The sequence below is a fragment of the Coregonus clupeaformis genome, chromosome 6 (genome assembly GCF_020615455.1).
Source record: "Coregonus clupeaformis isolate EN_2021a chromosome 6, ASM2061545v1, whole genome shotgun sequence".
NCBI lineage: Eukaryota > Metazoa > Chordata > Actinopteri > Salmoniformes > Salmonidae > Coregonus > Coregonus clupeaformis.
The window spans coordinates 17,501,520-17,524,636 of record NC_059197.1 but is presented as its reverse complement, the minus strand read 5'-3'; the positions used below and the strand labels follow the sequence as shown (position 1 = coordinate 17,524,636).

The window sequence follows — 23,117 nt, the reverse complement described above, 5'->3', positions numbered from 1 at the left end:
GAAATGTATTTGGAAGTTGTGGTAAAAACTGTAGTCTGTAGTCAATTCTTACACTCCTACTCCTCATTGGTTATCAATCCATGCAGCGAGCGAGACTTTTTTTTCTGAGTGTTGTTCCCGAGTGGAGGGATCCATCCATGAATCATCGTCGCCCACTTTGCTCCAACTGAAAAGGTTTCTCCACGAACAGAACAGGGATAAATGGATGTCTTTAAGGCACAACAAAGCAAATCGTTTTAGAATGTCTGGGCGGGATTCGGCAGTGGTGGTGGGAACAGCAGCAGAGTGAGGAAATGCGTATGAATATGCAAAACATGTCATTAATACATATTGGTACATAGCACCGCAGGCCTCCTGCGAGAGGAGCGGATGCTGTTCTGTTGTTCACAGCAGTGTTAGAAGTTAGCTTGAAGCATTAGCGTACCATCTAACGCCCATCATCACCAATCAGCTAGGATTATTTAGGTTTAATTGGGGAACTCACTGGAGGACACCCTCAGAACAAACCAAGGGCCCTGGTGTTATTGAGCGTGTCTTGAGTGACGTTGACGTTGTGTGGAAATGACTGTTGGAGCCCTGGGACATTGTTTAACACCGTCTGACACTAACACTTAGGTTTAACAGCAGCGCAACAAATGAGACATAATGAAGACTTGAGCGTTAAAGGTTTTCAATCCCAGCAGCGTCAGAGGTCGTTGAGCCTTGTGATGGCCGGTAATAGGGAGCAAAGTTTGAGTTATTACCAGGTAGTACTTGCTTTATTGCACCATAAATTCACTAGTGTGTGGTCTATGCATACGGCCTGTACTTAAATACTGATTAAACTGACGGAACATTATCATTACCACAGACGACTGTAGAAAATCCTGAGGGACAAATTGGACACTGAATGATATGACATGATCATGTAGAATGGTCAGTTGAGAGGCAGTGGAATGGAATAGAGGAAATACATCCTGTAGTCAGGTAGCATAGAGAGGCCCTTATATGTTACAGTACAGTGGGTCCGAATACTCTTACATGGATTGTACTCATCATCTACTCTCCTTCGCCACGGTAACCTTCACAGTTGGTAACCGTCACAGTCGGTAACCGCTGATCTGAGAAGGCAGGCGTTAAACATCCCATAATGAAATGCAGCGTCACACATTCACTCAGCGGTAACACATCTAATCTCAGGCCATACACATAAAACCTGCAGGTCACATGATCATATGACAGAACTGACCAATCACTCCTGTTGACATACAATTGAATGGATTTGAAATGGAACAATGTGGGTCTTTTCATTGTTAATCTCGTAGAGGAAGCCAATCACAGCCTTCCCACTGGGCATAGACGTCTGTTCAAAGTCTAGTTTTGATTTACATTTGGTTGAGTTGTGAACTAACTAGGTTAAAAGTTGGGTGAAAAATAGATGAAATTCCCTTACATTGACGACTTCTTTCAAATCCAATCAGTTTTCCACGTTGATTCAACGTCATCACATTGGATTTCTTTGTTCAAATGACGTGGAAACAACGTTGATTCAACCAGTTTTTTTTATAATTGAGTATTGGTTTAGTCCTGGTTAAATATAGCCAAGGTAGACAGGTAGCCACAAACAAAGCTTAGTTGCCAACAGCAGGCATCTATAATGTTGCAATCTAATCTTGGCCGTTTACATATCAAAGACCCTTGATTGATTTGTCTATGAGAAAGTGTATGTTCCTGTAAAAGGGTATATTAATGTTATGCATACATGTCTATAGAGCACGACCTTGGGGAGTTCATGAGTTCATGACAGGTCAGGTTGACCTTGGGGAGTTCATGAGTTCATGACAGGTGAGGTTGACCTTGGGGAGTTCATGAGTTCATGACAGGTCAGGTTGACCTTGGGGAGTTCATGAGTTCATGACAGATCAGGTTGACCTTGGGGAGTACATGACAGATCAGTCTGACCTTGGGGAACTAATGAGTTCATGACAGATCAGGTTGACCTTGTGGAGTTCATGAGTTCATGACAGGTCAGGTCAACAGTTCAAAGGCCAAAAGTCAAGAACATGGGGCAGGGAATGAAGGGGCAGGACTCTGAGTCTCTTGGTTTTCGATAGTGTTCCTATCTGTATAGCTCCTACAGACACTAAACCAGAGGAGAAGACAAGCTGCAAGGCCGGTTTTGGTTTTGCCTTCACCTCACCAGCACGCCCGCACTTCTGCCTCTTTTTCGCCTGTGTTTCCCATTGGGTAGCATGAAGATTGGGTCGGAGGTACACAAAAAGCCCAGGGCAGATGAGTCGAAGTCTAAGTTGAAGCCGGAATTGAGGCTAGTAACTGCCGATCTGATTTTAAAAGGTTCTTGTCGATCATAAGAGATGGTAGCGGATACAGTCCCCACTCCCCAAGGGTTGAAAAAACATATTAGGGGTTATAGATTCACCAACAATACAACAAGGAGAACATGGTTTCAGATTATGTACTGTGAGACCTGCATACAGAAGGGCTGTTGTTTCCCTGCGACATCATACATTCATGATTTAGTTTTTTATTAGATTTTCCCTCTGATAGAGATGAGGCAGTGGAAATGTTACACTAGCCCTACTAGAGATGGAGAGAGAACGCTGATCACCACGGTGCAATGTGCTGAAGCTGGTGATATGTGGGTGAAGCTAGTTGGGGATGTTTATGCTCGTTTGTGTGTGTATGTGTGTGCATTTTATACACTCTGTGTGCCACAAATGGTGTTCTATGTCTGTGCAGTCCATAACATCCATATGAAATGGTCCTAAGTGGTTAGGGCTGTGTACAGTACAGTTTCTTTCCTATGTTTCTATGCTGTGTGTTTGGTTCTACTTTTTCATGTTCCTATGACTACACTGTGCAGAAGCAAACTCAAGCATTCCTGTCAGATCGTCGTCAGGGACGATCCTTTCCATTTCATTTTCTATAGATATGACAAAACAAGGATCCAGCACCCAACTATATGAAAAACAATCTGTAAGCGAACACAGTGTCTGCTCGTCATTTAATCTCATGCTGCCCTAGGAGCCATGCCTACAGGTCATTTTAAGGTCATCCAAGGTCATCCCAAGGTCACAGCAGCAGCAGCAGGTGTGGTCCAGTTCCAACCTAGCTCCTCAGACATCCTCAAGGCCCCAGCCACAGCAGTAGCAACAGTCAGGTTCTGAGCTGCTTCTCTGATGACGTCCGGAGGCTCCTCTGGGGAGACGATCTCGGCCAGGGTGACGTAGGTCCCAGCCAGGAACCCTATGAAGCCCACCACAGCGATGAGAAGGTCCTTGACCAACATGGCTGGCTTCAGCGGTCGGTCTGAGAAGGTGATGAGCTCCACCAGTGGGGGGAAGACCAGGGCCAGGGCACTGCTGGACACGGCACCCACCAGGGAGATGACCAAGTCCAGACGAGGGATCAGCACTGCAAAGGAGACTGGAGAGAGAGAGGGAAGGGGAGAGGAAGAGGAGGAGAGAGGTGATAAAGGAATCCGAGAGAGGGGGGAGGGGGTGGGCAATAAAGAGGGGAGGGGGAGGAAAGAGGGGGGAGGTGAAGTGAGAGAGGAGGTAAGGAAAGGAAGGGAAAAGGATGGAGTGGGGGGGGAGATAGGGAGAGGAGAGAGGGAGAGAAGTGCAGAGGTCATCAAACAGAGCATGGAAACAGATGTCTAGAGACAAATGAATCAATATTCCACACATGCATACCACAGCACAGACACTTCCCATACAATATACATGAGCTTCCTTGTAGGCCATCCCAACAATTTAGGTGGCTGCAAACCACCTTCCAGCTGGAACTGGTTATCATCTAACAATGAGTCACACAACATGAAAGCAGTGGTCGATATAATGTTCTGGGCCCTTAGGGGCCCCCACAGACACACTGAAAAACCAACCCCAGACCACAGTACCAACTAAACCTTTGATATGTAAACTTCCCTTTTAAGTTGGCCTCCTAATTTCACTTTCCCAGGGGCCAGTTGAGGGGAGGGGAGAGGAGGAGAGGGGAGTACGAGAGGTAACTGTGAACATGGGTTAGTGTTACTGTTAGCATGCTGACAGTAATCCCTCTTAGTGTCACAGACAGGCAGGCCCCCACTGCAGGGGATGTGTTTGTTGGCAGAGAGAGGTATGGAACAGGGGATAAAGGGAGGTAGGGAAGGGGAGATAGCAGGACTCGTTCCAAGATGGCGTAGTAGTGCAGTTGTGTTTTTATCGTATGTCTGTAAATAGCCTGTAAATACCCTATTTTTCGTACATATTTCCCTATCAGACTTTTCATCCTTCTACAAGATATACTTTCCTGCAACCCGCCTCACTCAATGTGGAACGGATTCTATTATTGACTTACCTTTATCTAGAATCTAGAATCTCCAGTTGAAACTAGCTAGCCAGCTAACTAGCTACTTGCTATTAGCCACAGCTAGCGGTGTTTCACCCAGAACATTGGATTTTTTTTTCTGTGGGATTAATTTTAATCACTGGACATTGATCACCGGATATTCGGCCAGTCTGCACAGCGCGTTATCGACCCAGAACATATCAGTTTTTCCGCCGGAATCACTGAATCACTGGACCTTTAACTCCCGGATTCATCGCTACCAGCTAGCTACAACAAAACGGACGCTGTGGTCTGGCTAATCATCCTGAGCTAGGCCCATCTCCCGGCTATCTACCTCTCTGTCAACCGGACGGGACCACCTAGTGTTGACACGGAGCCCCGCCGATCCTACACGACTGTTCTGCCGACGAAATCGTCTGATGTGGTTACGACGTTAACCACGAAGATTCCATCCATCTGCTAGCCCTGGCCCGCTAGCACACGCTAGCCGTGGCCTCTTACTCACTAGTGCTTCACCACCGGACCTTATGATAACTCAGCTATACAGCTGATATCTGCTGGACTGTTCCTTTTTACGGTACTACATCCTGTTTATGTTTAGCCTCAGCCCAAACATGGTTAGTTTATTGTTGTTTCGGTTATTTCTAATTGTACTATATCACTGTAGATCCCCCAGCCCAGCTAAACCTGCCTTAGATAGCTCCTTTGCCCCTCCCCCTATACACGCGGAGACCGACTCAATTGATGCCTCCAGCGATGCTATCTCTTTCATTGTTACCCAACGCTTAGGTTTACCTCCACTTTACTCATATCCTTCCATATCCTTGTCTGTACATAATGCCCTGAATCTTTTCTATAACACCCGGAAATCTGCCCCCTTTATTCTATGTACCCAACGCACTAGAAGACCAGTTCTTAAAGCCTTTAGCCGTATCCTTATTCTAGTCCTCCTCTGTTCCTCTGGTGATGTAGAGGCTAACCCAGGCCCTGCAGCCCTCAGTATCACTCCTACTCCCCAGGCGCTATCATTTGATGACTTCTGTAATCGCAAAAGTCTTGGTTTCTTGCACATAAATATCAGAAGTCTACTTCCTAAGTTTGAGTTATTCACTGCGTTAGCACACTCTGCCAACCCTGATGTTCTAGCAGTGTCTGAATCCTGGCTCAGGAAGGCCACCAAAAATTCTGAAATGTCCATCCCCAACTATAACATTTTCCGTCTAGATAGAACTGCCAAAGGGGGTGGAGTTGCAATCTACTGTAGAGATAGCCTGCAGAGCTCTATCATACTATCCAGGTCTGTGCCCAAACAGTTTGAGCTTCTACTTCTAAAAATCCACCTTTCCAGAAATAAGTCTCTCACTGTTGCCGCTTGCTACAGACCCCCCTCAGCCCCCAGCTGTGCCCTGGACACCATATGTGAATTGATTGCCCCCCATTTATCCTCAGAGTTTGTACTGCTTGGTGACCTAAATTGGGATATGCTTAATACCCCAGCCATCCTACAATCCAAGCTAGATGCCCTCAACCTCACGCAAATTATCAACGAACCTACCAGGTACAACCCTAAATCCGTAAACATGGGTACCCTCATAGATATCATCCTGACTAACATACCCTTTTAAATACACCTCAGCTGTCTTCAACCAGGATCTCAGCGATCACTGCCTTATTGCCTGCGTCCGTAACGGGTCCGCGGTCAAACGACCACCCCTCATCACTGTCAAACGCTCCCTAAAACACTTTAGCGAGGAGGCCTTCCTAATTGACCTGGCCCAGGTATCCTGGATGGATATAGATCTCATTCCGTCAGTAGAGGATGCCTGGTTGTTCCTTAAAAGTAATTTCCTCTCAATCTTAAATAAACATGCCCCATTCAAAAATACAGAACTAAGAGCCGATATAGCCCCTGGTTCTCCTCAGACTTGACTGCCCTTGACCAGCACAAAAACATCCTGTGGCGTACAGCATTAGCATCAAATAGCCCCGCGATATGCAACTTTTCAGGGAAGTTAGGAACCAATATACACAAGCAGTCAGGAAAGCAAAGGCTAACTTTTTCAAACAGAAATTTGCATCCTGTAGCACTAACTCCAAAAAGTTTTGGGACACTGTAAAGTCCATGGAGAATAAGAGCACTTCCTCCCAGCTGCCCACTGCACTGAGGCTAGGAAACACTATCACCACCGATAAATCTACAATAATCGAGAATTTCAACAAGCATTTTGCTACAGCTGGCCATGCTTTCCATCTGGCTACCACTAACCCGGCCACCAACTCTGCACCCTCTGCTGCAACTTGCCCATGCCCCCCGCTTCTCCTTCACAAAAATTCAGACAGCTGATGTTTTGAAAGCGCTGCAAAATCTGGACCCCTACAAATCAGCTGGGCTAGACAATCTGGACCCTTTCTTTCTAAAACTAGCCGCCGAAATTGTCGCAACCCCTATTACTAGTCTGTTCAACCTCTCTTTCATAACGTCTGAGATCCCCAGAGATTGGAAAGCTGCCGCGGTCACCCCCCTCTTCAAAGGGGGTGACACTCTAGATCCAAACTGCTACAGACCTATATCCATCCTGCCCTGCCTTTCGAAAGTATTCGAAAGCCAAGTTAACAAACAGATCATCGACCATTTCGAATACCACCGTACCTTCTCCGCTATGCAATCCGGTTTCCGAGCTGGTCACGGGTGCACTTCAGCCACGCTCAAGGTCCTAAACGATATTATAACCGCGATTGATAATAGACAGTACTGTGCAGCCGTCTTCATCGACCTGGCCAAGGCTTTCGACTCTGTCAACCACCGCATTCTTATTGGCAGACTAAATAGCCTTGGTTTCTCAAATGACTGCCTCGCCTGGTTCACCAACTACTTCTCAGATAGAGTTCAGTGTGTCAAATCGGAGGGCCTGTTGTCTGGACCTATGGCAGTCTCTATGGGGGTGCCACAGGGTTCAATTCTTGGGCCGACACTTTTCTCCGTGTATATCAATGATGTCGCTCTTGCTGCTGGTGACTCTCAGATCCACCTCTACGCAGACGACACCATTTTGTATACATCTGGCCCTTCATTGGACACTGTGTTAACAAACCTCCAAACGAGCTTCAATGCCCTACAACAATCCTTCAGTAGCCTCCAACTGCTCTTAAACACTAGTAAAACTAAATGCATGCTTTTCAATCGAACGCTGCTGGCACCCGCCCACCCGACTAGAATCACCACTCTCGACTGGGTCTGACCTAGAGTATGTGGACAACTACAAATACCTAGGTGTCTGGTTAGACTGTAAACTCAACTTCCAGACTCACATAAAGAATCTCCAATCCAAAGTTAAATCTAGAATCGGCTTCCTATTTCGCAACAAAGCCTCCTTCACTCATGCTGCCAAACATGCCCTCGTAAAACTGACTATCCTACCGATCCTTGACTTCGGCGATGTCATTTACAAAATAGCCTCCAACACTCTACTCAGCAAATTGGATGTAGTCTATCACAGTGCCATCCGTTTTGTCTCCAAAGCCCCATACACTACCCACCACTGTGACCTGTACGCTCTTGTTGGCTGGTCCTCACTACATGTTCGTCGTCAAACCCACTGGCTCCAGGCCATCTATAAATCACTGCTAAGCAAATCCCCGCCTTATCTTAGCTAATTGGTCACCATAGCAGCACCCACCCGTAGTCTGCGCTCCAGCAGGTATATCTCACTGGTCATTCCCAAAGCCAACACCTCCTTTGGCCGCCATTCCTTCCAGTTCTCTGCCGCCAATGACTGGAACGAATTGCAAAAATCTCTGAAGCTGGAGACTCTTATCTCCCTCAATAACTTTAAGCATCAGTTGTCAGAGCACCTTACCGATCACTGCACCTGTACACAGCCCATCTGAAATTAGCCCACCCAACTACCTCATCCCTATATTGTTATTTATTTTGCTCTTTTGCACCCCAGTATCTCTATTTGCACATAATCTCTTGCACATCTAGCATTCCAGTGTTAATACTATTGTAATTATTCTGCACTATAGCCTATTTATTGCCTTACCTCCATAACTTGCTACATTTGCACACACTGTATATATATTTTCTGTTGTATTTCTGACTTTATGTTTTTTACCCCATATGTAACTCTGTGTTGTTTTTATTGCACTACTTTGCTTTATCTTGGCCAGGTCGCAGTTGTAAATGAGAACCTGTTCTCAACTGGCTTACCTGGTTAAATAAAGGTGAAATAAAAATTAAATAAAAAAAGTGAGAAAAAGACAGAGAGAAAGAGAGAGGGAGAGAGAGAGAGAAAGAGAGCGGGAGAGAGAGAGACGGAGAGGGGGAGGCAAGAAGGGGAATGGCAGGTAGAGAGGAGTGCAGGATTAAAGTGCAGGGGCTTATAAGGGGCACACACACGCGATACGCTACGATAGATCTGCCCAGGTTCTGGGGACAGTACATGGTCATTGAGACACCAACAACAGCAACCGAGAAATCTAATGTAACCGAATAGTCTCATCCAGCTCTCCCACCTCACATACATTTCCACAGGAGAGAGTCTCTGGAGAGACATGTTAACATGTTTGATCTCAGATCCACACTGCAGGAGCAGAGGTAGCGCTTACACACAAACACAAATATACACAAATAACTCTCAGACTAAACACAGACACTCTACAAAAAACAAAAATGGCTTCTTCCCCTCTGAGAGGATCCCACCCAAAAATCTGTCACGACTTTAGTTACATTTCTCTGCCATCACTAGCCGGCTACCACCCAGTTACTCAACCCTCCACCTTAGAGGCTGCTGCCCTATATACATAGACATGGAATCACTGGTCACTTTAATAATGGAACACTAGTCACTTTAATAATGTTTACATACTGCTTTACTCATTTCATATGTACAGCGCATTCGGAAAGTATTCAGACCACTTGACTTTTCCCACATTTTGTTACGTTACAGCCTTATTATAAAATGGATTCAATAGTTTTTTTCCTTCATCAATCTACACACAATACCCCATAATGACAAAGCAAAAACAGTAAAAAAAATAAAAAATGTTTTAATGTACACTGCTCAAAAAAATAAAGGGAACACTTAAACAACACAATGTAACTCCAAGTCAATCACACTTCTGTGAAATCAAACTGTCCACTTAGGAAGCAACACAGATTGACAATACATTTCACATGCTGTTGTGCAAATGGAATAGACAACAGGTGGAAATTATAGGCAATTAGCAAGACACCCCCAATAAAGAAGTGGTTCTGCAGGTGGTGACCACAGACCACTTCTCAGTTCCTATGCTTCCTGGCTGATGTTTTGGTTACTTTTGAATGCTGGCGGTGCTTTCACTCTAGTGGTAGCATGAGACGGAGTCTACAACCCACACAGGTAGTGCAGCTCATCCAGGATGGCACATCAATGTGAGCTGTGGCAAGAAGGTTTGCTGTGTCTGTCAGCGTAGTGTCCAGAGCATGGAGGCGCTACCAGGAGACAGGCCAGTACATCAGGAGACGTGGAGGAGGCCGTAGGAGGGCAACAACCCAGCAGCAGGACCGCTACCTCCGCCTTTGTGCAAGGAGGAGCAGGAGGAGCACTGCCAGAGCCCTGCAAAATGACCTCCAGCAGGCCACAAATGTGCATGTGTCTGCTCAAACGGTCAGAAACAGACTCCATGAGGGTGGTATGAGGGCCCGACGTCCACAGGTGGGGGGTTGTGCTTACAGCCCAACACCGTGCAGGACGTTGGCATTTGCCAGAGAACACCAAGATTGGCAAATTCGCCACTGGCGCCCTGTGCTCTTCACAGATGAAAGCAGGTTTACACTGAGCACATGTGACAGACGTGACAGAGTCTGGAGACGCCGTGGAGAACGTTCTGCTGCCTGCAACATCCTCCAGCATGACCGGTTTGGCGGTGGGTCAGTCATGGTGTGGGGTGGCATTTCTTTGGGGGGCCGCACAGCCCTCCATGTGCTCGCCAGAGGTAGCCTGACTGCCATTAGGTACCGAGATGAGATCCTCAGACCCCTTGTGAGACCATATGCTGGTGCGGTTGGCCCTGGGTTCCTCCTAATGCAAGACAATGCTAGACCTCATGTGGCTGGAGTGTGTCAGCAGTTCCTGCAAGAGGAAGGCATTGATGCTATGGACTGGACCGCCCGTTCCCCAGACCTGAATCCAATTGAGCACATCTGGGACATCATGTCTCGCTCCATCCACCAACGCCACGTTGCACCACAGACTGTCCACCACCGCCACCTCATCAGGAGCATGCCCAGGCGTTGTAGGGAGGTCATACAGGCACGTGGAGGCCACACACACTACTGAGCCTCATTTTGACTTGTTTTAAGGACATTACATCAAAGTTGGATCAGCCTGTAGTGTGGTTTTCCACTTTAATTTTGAGGGTGACTCCAAATCCAGACCTCCATGGGTTGATAAATTTGATTTCCATTGATAATTTGTGTGTGATTTTGTTGTCAGCACATTCAACTATGTAAAGAAAAAAGTATTTAATACGATGATTTCATTCATTCAGATCTAGGATGTGTTGTTTAAGTGTTCCCTTTATTTTTTTGAGCAGTGTATATACAGTGGGGAAAAAAAGTATTTAGTCAGCCACCAATTGTGCAAGTTCTCCCACTTAAAAAGATGAGAGAGGCCTGTAATTTTCATCATAGGTACACGTCAACTATGACAGACAAAATGAGGAAAAAAAATCCAGAAAATCACATTGTAGGATTTTTAATGAATTTATTTGCAAATTATGGTGGAAAATAAGTATTTGGTCAATAACAAAAGTTTCTCAATACTTTGTTATATACCCTTTGTTGACAATGACACAGGTCAAATGTTTTCTGTAAGGTTTTCACACACTGTTGCTGGTATTTTGGCCCATTCCTCCATGCAGATCTCCTCTAGAGCAGTGATGTTTTGGGGCTGTCGCTGGGCAACACGGACTTTCAACTCCCTCCAAAGATTTTCTATGAGGTTGAGATCTGGAGACTGGCTAGGCCACTCTAGGACCTTGAAATGCTTCTTACGAAGCCACTCCTTCGTTGCCTGGGCGGTGTGTTTGGGATCATTGTCATGCTGAAAGACCCAGCCACGTTTAATCTTCAATGCCCTTGCTGATGGAAGGAGGTTTTCACTCAAAATCTCACGATACATGGCCCCATTCATTCTTTCCTTTAACGGATCAGTCGTCCTGGTCCCTTTGCAGAAAAACAGCCCCAAAGCATGATGTTTCCACCCCCATGCTTCACAGTAGGTATGGTGTTCTTTGGATGCAACTCAGCATTCTTTGTCCTCCAAACACGACGAGTTGAGTTTTTACCAAAAAGTTCTATTTTGGTTTCATCTGACCATATGACATTCTCTTCTGGATCATCCAAATGCACTCTAGCAAACTTCAGACGGGCCTGGACATGTACTGGCTTAAGTAGGGGGACACGTCTGGCACTGCAGGATTTGAGTCCCTGGCGGCGTAGTGTGTTACTGATGGTAGGCTTTGTTACTTTGGTCCCAGCTCTCTGCAGGTCATTCACTAGGTCCCCCCGTGTGGTTCTGGGATTTTTGCTCACCGTTCTTGTGATCATTTTGACCCCACGGGGTGAGATCTTGCGTGGAGCCCCAGATCGAGGGAGATTATCAGTGGTCTTGTATGTCTTCCATTTCCTAATAATTGCTCCCACAGTTGATTTCTTCAAACCAAGCTGCTTACCTATTGCAGATTCAGTCTTCCCAGCCTGGTGCAGGTCTACAATTTTGTTTCTGGTGTCCTTTGACAGCTCTTTGGTCTTGGCCATAGTGGAGTTTGGAGTGTGACTGTTGACAGGTGTCTTTTATACTGATAACAAGTTCAAACAGGTGCCATTAATACAGGTAACGAGTGGAGGACAGAGGAGCCTCTTAAAGAAGAAGTTACAGGTCTGTGAGAGCCAGAAATCTTGCTTGTTTGTAGGAACCAAATACTTATTTTCCACCATAATTTGCAAATGTGATTTTCTGGATTTCTTTTTCTCAATTTGTCTGTCATAGTTGATGTGTACCTATGATGAAAATTACAGGCCTCTCTCATCTTTTTAAGTGGGAGAACTTGCACAATTGGTGGCTGACTAAATACTTTTTTTCCCCACTGTACATTTAAACACTGAAATATCACATTTACATAAGTATTCAGACCCTTTACTCAGTACTTTGTTGAAGCACCTTTGGCAGCGATTACAGCATCGAGTCCTCTTGGGTATGACGCTACAAGCTTGGCACACCTGTATTTGGGGAGTTTCTCCCATTCTTCTCTGCAGATCCTCTCAAGCTCTGTCAGGTTGGATGGGGAGCGTCGCTGAACAGCTATTTTCAGGTCTCTCCAGAGATGTTCGATCGGGTTCAAGTCCGGCCTCTTGCTGGGCCACTCAAGGACATTCAGAGACTTGTCCCGAAGCCACTCCTGCGTTGTCTTGGCTCTGTGCTTAAGAACGTTGTCCTGTTGGAAGGTGAACCTTCGCCCCAGTCTGAGGTCCTGAGTGCTCTGGAGCAGGTTTTCATCAAGGATCTCTCTGTACTTTGCTCCGTTCATCTTTCCCTCGATCCTGACTAGACTCCCAGTCCCTGCCACTAAAAAACATCCTCACAGCATGATGCTGCCACCACCATGCTTCACCGTGGGGATGGTGCCAGGTTTCCTCCAAACGTGACGCTTGGCATTCATGCCAAAGAGTTCAATCTTTGTTTCATCAGACCAGAGAATCTTGTTTCCAAGCGGGCTCCATGCGGGCTATCATGTGCCTTTTACTGAGTGGCTTCTATCTGGCCACTCTACCATAAAGGCCTGATTGGTGGAGTGCTGCAGAGATGGTTGTCCTTCTGGAAGATTCTCCCATCTTCACAGAGGAACTCTGGAGCTCTGTCAGAGTGACCATCGGGTTCTTGGTCAACTCCCTGACCAAGGCCCTTCTCCCCCGATTGCTCAGTTTGGCCTGGCGGCCAGCTCTAGGAAGAGTCTTGGTGGTTCCAAGAGTCTTGGTGGTTCTTCAATTTAAGAATGATAGAGGACACTGTGTTCTTGGGGACCTTCAATGCTGCATAAATGTTTTGGTACCCTTCCCCAGATCGGTGCCTCGACACAATCCTGTCTCAGAGTGCTAGGGACAATTCCTTCGACCTCATGGCTTGGTTTTTGCTCTGACATGCACTGTCAACTGTGGGACCTTACATAGACAGGTGTGTGCCTTTCCAAATCATGTCCAATCAATTGAATTTACCACAGGTGGACTCCAATCAAGTTGTAGAAACATCAAGGATGATCAATGGAAACAAGATGCACCTGAGCTCAATTTCGAGTCTCATAGCAAAGGGTCTGAATTCTTATGTAAATAAGGTATTTCTGTTTTTAATTTTTAATAAATTTGCAAACATTTCCAAAAACCTGTTTTCACTTTGTCATTATGGGGCATTGTGTGTAGATTGATGGGGGGAAAAAAATATTTTATCAATTTTAGAATAAGGCCGTAACGTAACAAAATGTGGAAAAAGTCAGAATACTTTCCGAATGTATTCTATTCTACTGTATTTTAGTTAATGCCACTCCGACATTGCTCATCCTAATATTTATATATTTCTAAATTCCATTCATTTACTTTTAGATTTGTGTGTATTGTTGTGAATTGTTAGATACTAATGCACTGTTGGAGCTAGGAACACAAGCATTTCGCTACACCCGCAATAACAACTGCTAAATATGTGTATGTGACCAGTAACATTTGATTTGATTTGATTTCATCAAATCATTCATTATTTACCTCAGAGCAGGACATCAAATGGCAACTTACTATTATAACATCAGATGAACAATCATAGTCTATCACTGTCTGTTATGAGTTATTTCTAGACTAGCAGTTAAGAGCGTTGGGCCAGTAACCGAAAGGTCGCTGGTTCGAATCCCTGAGCCGACTAGGGGAAAAAATATGCCCTTGAACAAGACACCTAATCCTAATTGTTCCTGTAAGTCGCTCTGGGGAAGAGCATCTGCCAAATGACTAAAATGTAAAAATATATATATATTTCCACCCATAATGCAGCCTGTCAGTCAGAACTACATGCATTCACCTAGTAAAGTGGTTTCTTTTCAAATGCCATTTGGTTTGGTTTAACAAAAGCCCATCCACCCTCAAAAATAGGATGGTTTTTCTATGTTGTTATGTGACTCCTATTGATATGCTTTTTGGAGCATTAATGCTATTTTTGCATCATTTCATTGCATGTATATCTCACTGCATGCATTCATCTCATTTCAACATTTCATTGCCTTCAATTGAAATCAGTTGAGAGACTGAGAAAATAAAAAGTGTCTGAAAGGGAGCCTGCTGTGAATATCAACGAGATAAACATGTCAGTGATGCTTCACCTCAGGTGACTACCCAGGTATTTCACTGGAAACTCAAAAAGTAAATCTATTGCAGAGCCCTCAGAAGTTGTGTGTGTGTAAATGCGTGTGTGTGTACGTGCATGGCGAGACCGTAGACCAAGTCGAAAACATGGCACTATAAATATGATGGAACATAACATGACATGATATGAGCCTTGACCGCATACATCCATTAGTGCTGAGGTTGCAGCTCCTCCTCCAGCCCAAACCCTCCCTCTGTAAAGACCAGTCTAAAGTGCTATTGCTCCGTTTAACCAGTTACATCGAGCTAGTTTCCATATTAAACCAACACAACACAGCCCTGCCCAAAACCCTTCACGTGTTCATGGATTACTGTGTGAGGAGGGGAGTGTGTGTGCGTGACGTGGGTGTGTGTGCGTGTTATGTTGTGTTCACTACAGACACAACACACACACTGTCCACTGACACACACTCCCTCCCCCTCTCCCTCCCTCCCAGTCCTCAGAGGGATGACATCACTTTAACAATGTTTACATATCTTGCATTACTCAACTCATATGTATATACTGTATTCTATACTATAATATTCTACTGTATCTTAGTCTATGCAGCTCTGACATTGCTCGTCCATATATTTATTTGTATATTCTTAATTCCATTGCTTTACTTAGATTTGTGTGCATTGTGTATATGTTGTGAAATTGTTAGATATTACTTGTTAGATATTACTGCACTGTCAGAGCTAGAAACACAAGCATTTCGCCACACCCGCAATAACATCTGCTAAACACGTGTATGTGACCAATCAAATTTGATTTGATTTGATCACAGTCTGGATAGAGCAGATGGAATTGACAGTCCAATGTCTTTACTGTATGTAATGTAGTCCAGGAAGACTAGCGGTCACAGAAGAATGTCATTATATATAGCACTTCTGAGAGGGTGCAAAATGGAAGGAGAGTAATGTAGAGATGAATTGTCTCTATCTGTCATCAGTCTAGATAATTGTATGACCTTTACCCAGAGTTGGGATCAATTTCAATTCCTCATTGAAAAGCATTGAAGATAATTGGAATTGGAATTTCTGTGTACTTCCTGAATTGACAGGAATTTAAATGGAATTGACTCCAACCCTGCATTACCTACAGGAATTCTTCATTCTTTGAGTGGTGCTTGTTATCTCATTCTTATCATAGAGTGAAAGCAAAAGTTGAACCAGACACTTTCATTACTTTGTATTTGAAGAGATTTTCAAAGAACCAAGCATTAAGGAAGTGATTTGGAGTTCAGAGACTGTGTGAGCCAGGGGGGTGTCCGTCGGACCGACAGAACAGCAAACAGAACTGGCAAACACTCGAATATTATTTGAAACACTGGGCGATAGCAATCTGTGTGTGTGTGTGTCTGTGTGTGTGTGTGTGTGGGGGGGGGGACCTGTGGTATTGAAACAGTGACCTGTGTAGAGCTCATACTGGGGCCTGTCCTCTGTACTCTGTCTCCTGCTGTGCCATCGCTCCAATCACAGGACAGCAGTGTCCTCTGGCCCAAACCATACTAGGAGGGTTTGGCTGGCTGGCTGGCTGGCTGGCTGGCTGGCTGGCTGGCTGGCTGGCTGGCAGGCAGGCAGGCAGGCAGGCAGGCAGGCAGGCAGGCAGGCAGGCAGGCAGGCAGACAGACAGACAGACAGACAGACAGACAGACAGACAGACAGACAGACAGACAGACAGACAGACAGACAGACAGACAGACAGACAGACAGACAGACAGACAGACAGACAGACAGACAGACAGACAGACAGACAGACAGACAGACAGACAGACAGACAGACAGACAGACAGACAGACAGACAGACAGACAGACAGACAGACAGACATAGGTGATAAATACTAATGTCTAGACTTCAAACAGTTTTTTTTTTTTATAAAGCAACTCCCTTGTCTGTTTCGTTCTCATGTCCCTCTAACTTGGGCCCAAGTTTTTCAAGATGGCTGTCCTTGAAGTGTGAGAGAGGAACATTTCGGTGAGAGATTGTGTCAGACCCCAGCAAACTACTTAAAGAGAGAATTGTCATCTTGATAACTTTACCTGGTTCCTGACACTGTGGTTATTTTTGTTTCTAACAGAAACCCCTTTTCAATACAACCACATTTCTGACTTCCTCTCCAGATTTCTCCAATCACTCTCTCTGTCCAATCTGCCACTATTCTGTCAAGACCCTCTCTCCTTCTCCCATCCTCTTTTCCTAAGCCGTCCCACCTTATATTTCTCATCCATCTCACGGAGTATCAATTCTGACCCTTTAAACTCTCGCTCCCTGCTACAACACTCCCCTCCATCTCTTCCTCTCTCCCCATTTCCCCTGTGTTATATATTATTTTCTCCCTCCAGGCCCCAAACCATCCTCTCATTCTTTCCATCTCTTACTCTCTCATATACTTTCCTTCATTTCCATCTCTTATTCCAATTATCTCTCGTTTCTTTCCCCTCCTATCCCTTCTCATTCACACTAAAGCATGGTGTCATGGCCAAGCTTTTCATTTATCCATCTTTCAGCGTACTAACAACTTGCTCTTCTGGACAGAAGCTGTCACACCCTGGCTCTGGGACTCTATATGTTGAGCCAGGGTGTGTTCATTCTATGTGGTTTATTTCTATGTTGGGGGTTCTGGTTTGTTGTTTTCTATGTTTGCCTTAGTGACTCCCAATCAGAGGCAACGAGTGTCAGCTGTTGGCTGGTTGTCTCTGATTGGGGGCCATATTTAACTGTCTGTTTTTCACTTTGTGTTTGTGGGTTTTTGTTCCGTGTTCGGTCTTTGTCACCGTGGACGTTACGAGTCGTTTGTTGTTTTGTTCGTGCTTTAATTTAATAAAGTAATCATGTTCATTCATCACGCTGCGCATTGGTCTCTCCCTGACGATCGTGACAGAAAAACCCACCAAAACTGGACCAAGCAGCGTGTCCAGGAGCCATCGCCAGGGGAATCGCTTGCAGATCTCCGTGGCAACCTCGACTGGGTCCAGCCTTGTAAAGAGCAGAGTGGATGGACTTGGGAACAGTGGAGGAAGAGTCTAGACTGGGTCAAGCCTAATGAAGAGCAGAATGGCTGGAATTGGGGGCAGAAGAGCGAGAGTTGGGCGAGAACGATAGAGGCCTGGCCCACGGGGAGGAGAGACCCCAGAACATTTTTAGGGGGGCTCACGACGTCGGGGCAGCAGGAGGCCGCGATAGAGGCGGTCCAGCGGGTTAGCAGAGGAGGCCGCCAGGTTACGGGGGCCACTGGTCGAAGAGGGGATGGAAGGTGGAGAGGCACGGCGAGAGGTACTGGGGTGTGTTACCAGTCCGGTCCGGCCCGTTCCAGATCCCGATGTAGGGCCAGTGGTGTGTGTCCCCAGTACGGTCCGGTCTGTTCCTGCTCCCCGCACCAAGTCAGTGGTGCGCTTCGTCAGCCCGGCTCGGCCCGTTCCTGCTCCCCGCACCAAGTCAGTGGTGCGCTTCGTCAGCCCGGTCCGGCCCGTTGCTGCTCCACGCACCAAGCCAGGGGTGCGAGTCGTCAGTCCGGTGAGGCCCGTTCCGGCTCCACGCACCAAGCCAGGGGTGCGTATCGTCTGCCCGGTCCGGCCCGTCGCTGCTCCACGCACCAAGCCAGGGGTGCGCATCGTCAGCCCGGTCCGGCTCGTTGCTGCTCCACGCACAAGCCAGGGGTGCGAGTCATCAGTCCGGTGAGGCCCGTTCGCTCCACGCACCAAGCCAGGGGTGCGTATCGTCAGCCCGGTCCGGCCCGTTGCTGCTCCACGCACCAAGCCAGGGGTGCGATCGACAGCCAGGTCGGTCCTTTCTGCCTCACGCACCAAGCCTGGGGTGCGCGTCGTCAGTCGGCACAACCCGTGCCTGGGTCACCGGTGCCAAATCAGGTACCGCTTTATTGCTCCCCAACGGAGCTGAAGCTAGCCGCTCCTGCTACGTCCAGGTCAGCTCCAGCCAGCGGGGCCAGACCGGACCAGGGCGCTATGGGGGGTTTATTGGAGGGTGGTGGGCAAGCCCGGAGCCAGAACCGCCGCCGAGGAGGAGTACCCACCCAGCCCTCCCCTATTTTCTCTGGTTGAGGCGCGGTCGCAGTCCGCGCCTTTAGGGGGTACTGTCACACCCTGGCTCTGGGACTCTATATGTTGAGCCAGGGTGTGTTCATTCTATGTGGTTTATTTCTATGTTGGGGGTTCTGGTTTGTTGTTTTCTATGTTTGCCTTAGTGACTCCCAATCAGAGGCAACGAGTGTCAGCTGTTGACTGGTTGTCTCTGATTGGGAGCCATATTTAACTGTCTGTTTTTCACTTTGTGTTTGTGGGTTTTTGTTCCGTGTTCGGTCTTTGTCACCGTGGACGTTACGAGTCGTTTGTTGTTTTGTTCGTGCTTTAATTTAATAAAGTAATCATGTTCATTCATCACGCTGCGCATTGGTCTCTCCCTGACGATCGTGACAGAAGCTCCATCAAACGTGCACAGTAAAGATCAAGGCCTAATCTCCTTCAACTCTGTATGTAAAACCCCTGCATCTACAGCAGCCCACTTTAAACCTGCACCACTACTGAATGGAAATTCAACCTCTTATCCTAGCACTGTATACCACAATGAAACAACCAACCTCTTATCCCAGCATTGTACACTGGACTGTAACAACCAACGTCTTATTCCAGCACTGCATACTGCACTGTAACAACCAACCTCTTATCCCAGCACTGCATACTGCACTGTAGCAACCAACCTCTTATCCCAGCACTGCATACTGCACTGTAGCAACCAACCTCTTATCCCAGCACTGCATACTGCACTGTAGCTCCTGTCTCTAGTGTAGTCCACCCATACACAAAAATGTATGCACGCATGACTGTAAGTCGCTTTGGATAAAAGCGTCTGCTAAATGGCATATTATTATTATTATTATTAGTCCTGAACCCAACCCCTGTCCTAGCCCTGCATACTGTACTCTACCTACTGTCCCTAATGTAGTTTACAAAGGTTCAATCAGGAAGGCTGGTCTGAATGGCTTGTCATATTTTTATTCCTCTAGTAAGCACACTATAATTCACATTGCTTCCTATCTCACGGGCATAGCAGGTATCCATACGGTAGTGTTAATAATGTTACTTCATTAGAATAGCATGACGTCTCTCCTCCTCTTTACCATTAGCAAACATGCGGAATGTCATTCACCTATTAACTTCAGCCTATGAGCATGGCACACTAAGGCAATTCCACCACGCTTGCTGATTAACCTATGGGCTCACTCGTCCAATAATCACTTCCCTTTCTTTCAACCAATGGGCATAAATCTAGGGGAGTATTTATATGTCAACTCACCCAGTCTCTCACTTGCTGTTTTGCAGCAACAGTCTTCCAACGACGGTCTATGCGCTCCATGTTGTTTAAGTCATGTCAGACGGCGTAATCTCCCCTGAGCTAGAGGTTACGTCCCTCGTTCCAGCGATCGATCTACACCCACTCCCAGGTTCCAGTTGATTCCTCCACGACTAGATTTCCCCGAGAAGAAGTTAGAGAATCACATTAGGCAAGTGGGACATTTTCCGACGATCAACTTCTGGGTGGTTCCAGGCATTTTTAGCCATGAGCTCCTCTCAACTGGCTACGAATGTACTCCGCTCATCTCTGCATTCCCAGACGACGGTATTTATTTCTCTGGAGAAGAAGTCGTTTTTCACAGAGGAAAGAAAAGTCTCCAGGAATCAGCTTCGCCAGCGAAAGGGGAATATTCAAAGATGTGAGGCTAGGGGCGTGTCCGACCGGGCGAGTCCCTCTTCCTCCGCTCCCTAAGCCGTGTGCGGCCTCTTCCACCGCCTCCACCCGGAGCCCTCTCGCATGGCCCAAGGACCCAGAGCTGGCGGCTATCCGTCTTTAAAACCTGGATGTGGGTACGCAGACCCGCAAGCAACTGTGGCCCCTCATTCATTTCAGTTATCAGATCTGGCCAGATTTATTGTAAATGCAAATGTTATGGATAGTCTCTCGAGGCTATTCAGGGGGTACACTCTACCATATGGGCTTTCTGTACATCCGGGTTTCATATTCACTATCATGAATGTAATGTTTAGCGGCTGAAATAATCACGATTGACTATTACTCAGAACTTCTTTATTAAAACTCAGATGAGTTTCAGGTTGTGCTTCTCCTCAGCGTCTCGTCAGGAACACACAAAAAAGTACTTCCGGGTCAAAGAATTTCTGAAATGTTTAAAATAAAAGCAAAATTAAGGCAGCTATACAAATGTCAAAACGATAGATTTCACAACACATTAAGTTAGTAACTCTATAGTGGGCCTCAACAGCATGGTGAACCCTCAGAATCACATCATTTCAGGCACTATTAGGTGTAGTGGCTTTGTCTCCTGCCATCTCTTTCCCATTCCTATTCAATCAGCACGACATCACAACATTGCAACACAACCGTTTTAATCTCACCCCCAAGCTACTGGCTACTTCCTATTCTCCAGCATAGGCTCGCAGCCTCAGACAAAGCGGTTTCCCTCCGCATTATTGTCTCCGCGAGGCTGTCTTCTTACTGGTTTGCCATGGTTTCCTTCTAATGGTGCGTTCACAACTCCTTATTCCTTCATGTGATTTAGGTTTTCTGACCTGGTCTTGTCACCCTATTCACTAGCCTCACTCTGAAGCATTCTAAATCGGGTTCCTGGGGTACTATCATAATAGCTCACACTTACTCTCAATCCTTTCTCATGCTTTACGATTACTTATACCATTGCATTGTTGAATACTCCATTCTGATTGGCTTGAAGGGCATTGTGGAGCGTGCATTACTTCCCTATAACGCACGGTAGAATTCAATGGCTATAGTTCATGTTTACAAGTTTAGTTTGAGCGGCACACTCGACCCTGCTCTTCATCATTCGCTTCTCTTCCGTCCTACTCCACCTTAATCTGTTTCACTTCTCTCCTTTCTCGTCATAAAAAGGAGTTATCTTTCCCCTCTACGCTACACTGGTCTTTCTTTCAGAACTGGAGCTGGAACCACTGCAGCCACACTACGTATAATTTCGCCCTCACTCTCAAGCATCTAGATCACTGTTCATGCTCTGCTACACCTCATATGTTAGGCCCAATCTATTTGCCATCCTCTCAGCAATGGTCCCTTTACCATAGCTATCAATAGCTAACTTAGTTGGCGAATGTCCACTTACACTGTCACTCATTATTACATTAGGCATTGGGTCAAACACCTGTCATCAGCATCTTTTCTCGGAGACGAGGCTATACCCCAAACTATTCAATCAAATTCCATATTGCATTCTGTCTTTGTTGTCATTCAGTTAAGCCTGTACTCGATTGAAGTGTAGCTCCTTCCCAGTCTGGACACTCCTAACTTATTTATTTAATTAAAAGCTTGTGGCAATCTGCCCTGTCACACTCTGACACAAATTCCATTAGTGTAATTTTGTTGGTCGCCGGTTTCCCCCCTGAGAAGATGAGGCTCTAATGGAGTCCATAGTGTAGCCTGGTTAAACCAGACAATGCTGCACTGCATGGTTTACCAGGCTATCCATAGTATGGACTGCAGGAAAGTAGGAAGGAGCCATCTGAATGTAGCATCGTTTTGGAATGCACTGATGTCTCATTAAAGCCTAACAGGGTTTATGCTGCCTTGTTTGAGAGGTGGAGGGAGGGATGGAGAGAGAGAGAGGAGAGAGACAGCTATAGAAGAGGGGAGATGAAGAGAGTGGGATAGGGAGAGAGAGAGAGAGAGAGAGAGAGAGAGAGAGAGAGAGAGAGAGAGAGAGAGAGAGAGAGAGAGAGAGAGAGAGAGAGAGAGAGAGAGAGAGAGAGAGAGAGGAAGAGGAAGAGGGAAGAAGGGAGAGAAAGAGCAAGTGAAGATTATATTGAAGTATGGATGAGAGGGACATAGAAAAAAGAGAGTGAGTGAAAAAGCAAATAGAGGGAGAGAGAGAAAGAGAGAAGAGAGAGATTGAAAGCTCTGTGTTAGAATTCCAGCACCACCTTTGTGCTCCCGCTAAAGCAGGAACGCTATTAGGATGTCTAAACAGCTCAAACCTCAGCCGGATACCTCTCCTCTCCGTGTGTGCGTACGTGTGTGTGTGTGTGTGTGCGTACGTGTGTGTGTGTGTGTATGTGTGTCCGTTCGTGCGTGTGTGGTAACTCCCTGACATTTAAGCTGCACTGGAAAAACCCAGAAAGCAAACTTGTTAACATTTGTGCTGCGAACTACGTGGTTTTGGATGAGCAGGGAACATTACGTAGCCATGTTTGTAATCCTGATCCAACACCCAGGGTAACTCAATCAGGATTTGAAGGTGTTTGGTGGAGAAAAGAACGATAATTCAAACCTAACTCTGTATATGAGACCCATACTTCAGGACCT

The 23,117-nt window shown here is 46.2% G+C and overlaps 1 protein-coding gene across 1 annotated transcript in view; it reads right to left on the bottom strand.

The window, feature by feature from the left end:
• Positions 1–1,486: 1,486 nt before the first annotated feature.
• LOC121567776 (proton-coupled amino acid transporter 4-like) overlaps positions 1,487–23,117 on the bottom strand; it is a 205,306-nt gene continuing 183,675 nt past the window's right edge. Inside the window, exon 12 of the mRNA XM_041878046.2 lies at positions 1,487–3,426. Coding sequence (XP_041733980.1) covers positions 3,062–3,426 — 365 coding nt within the window. The 3' untranslated portion in view covers positions 1,487–3,061. The remainder of the gene's footprint in view (positions 3,427–23,117) is intronic.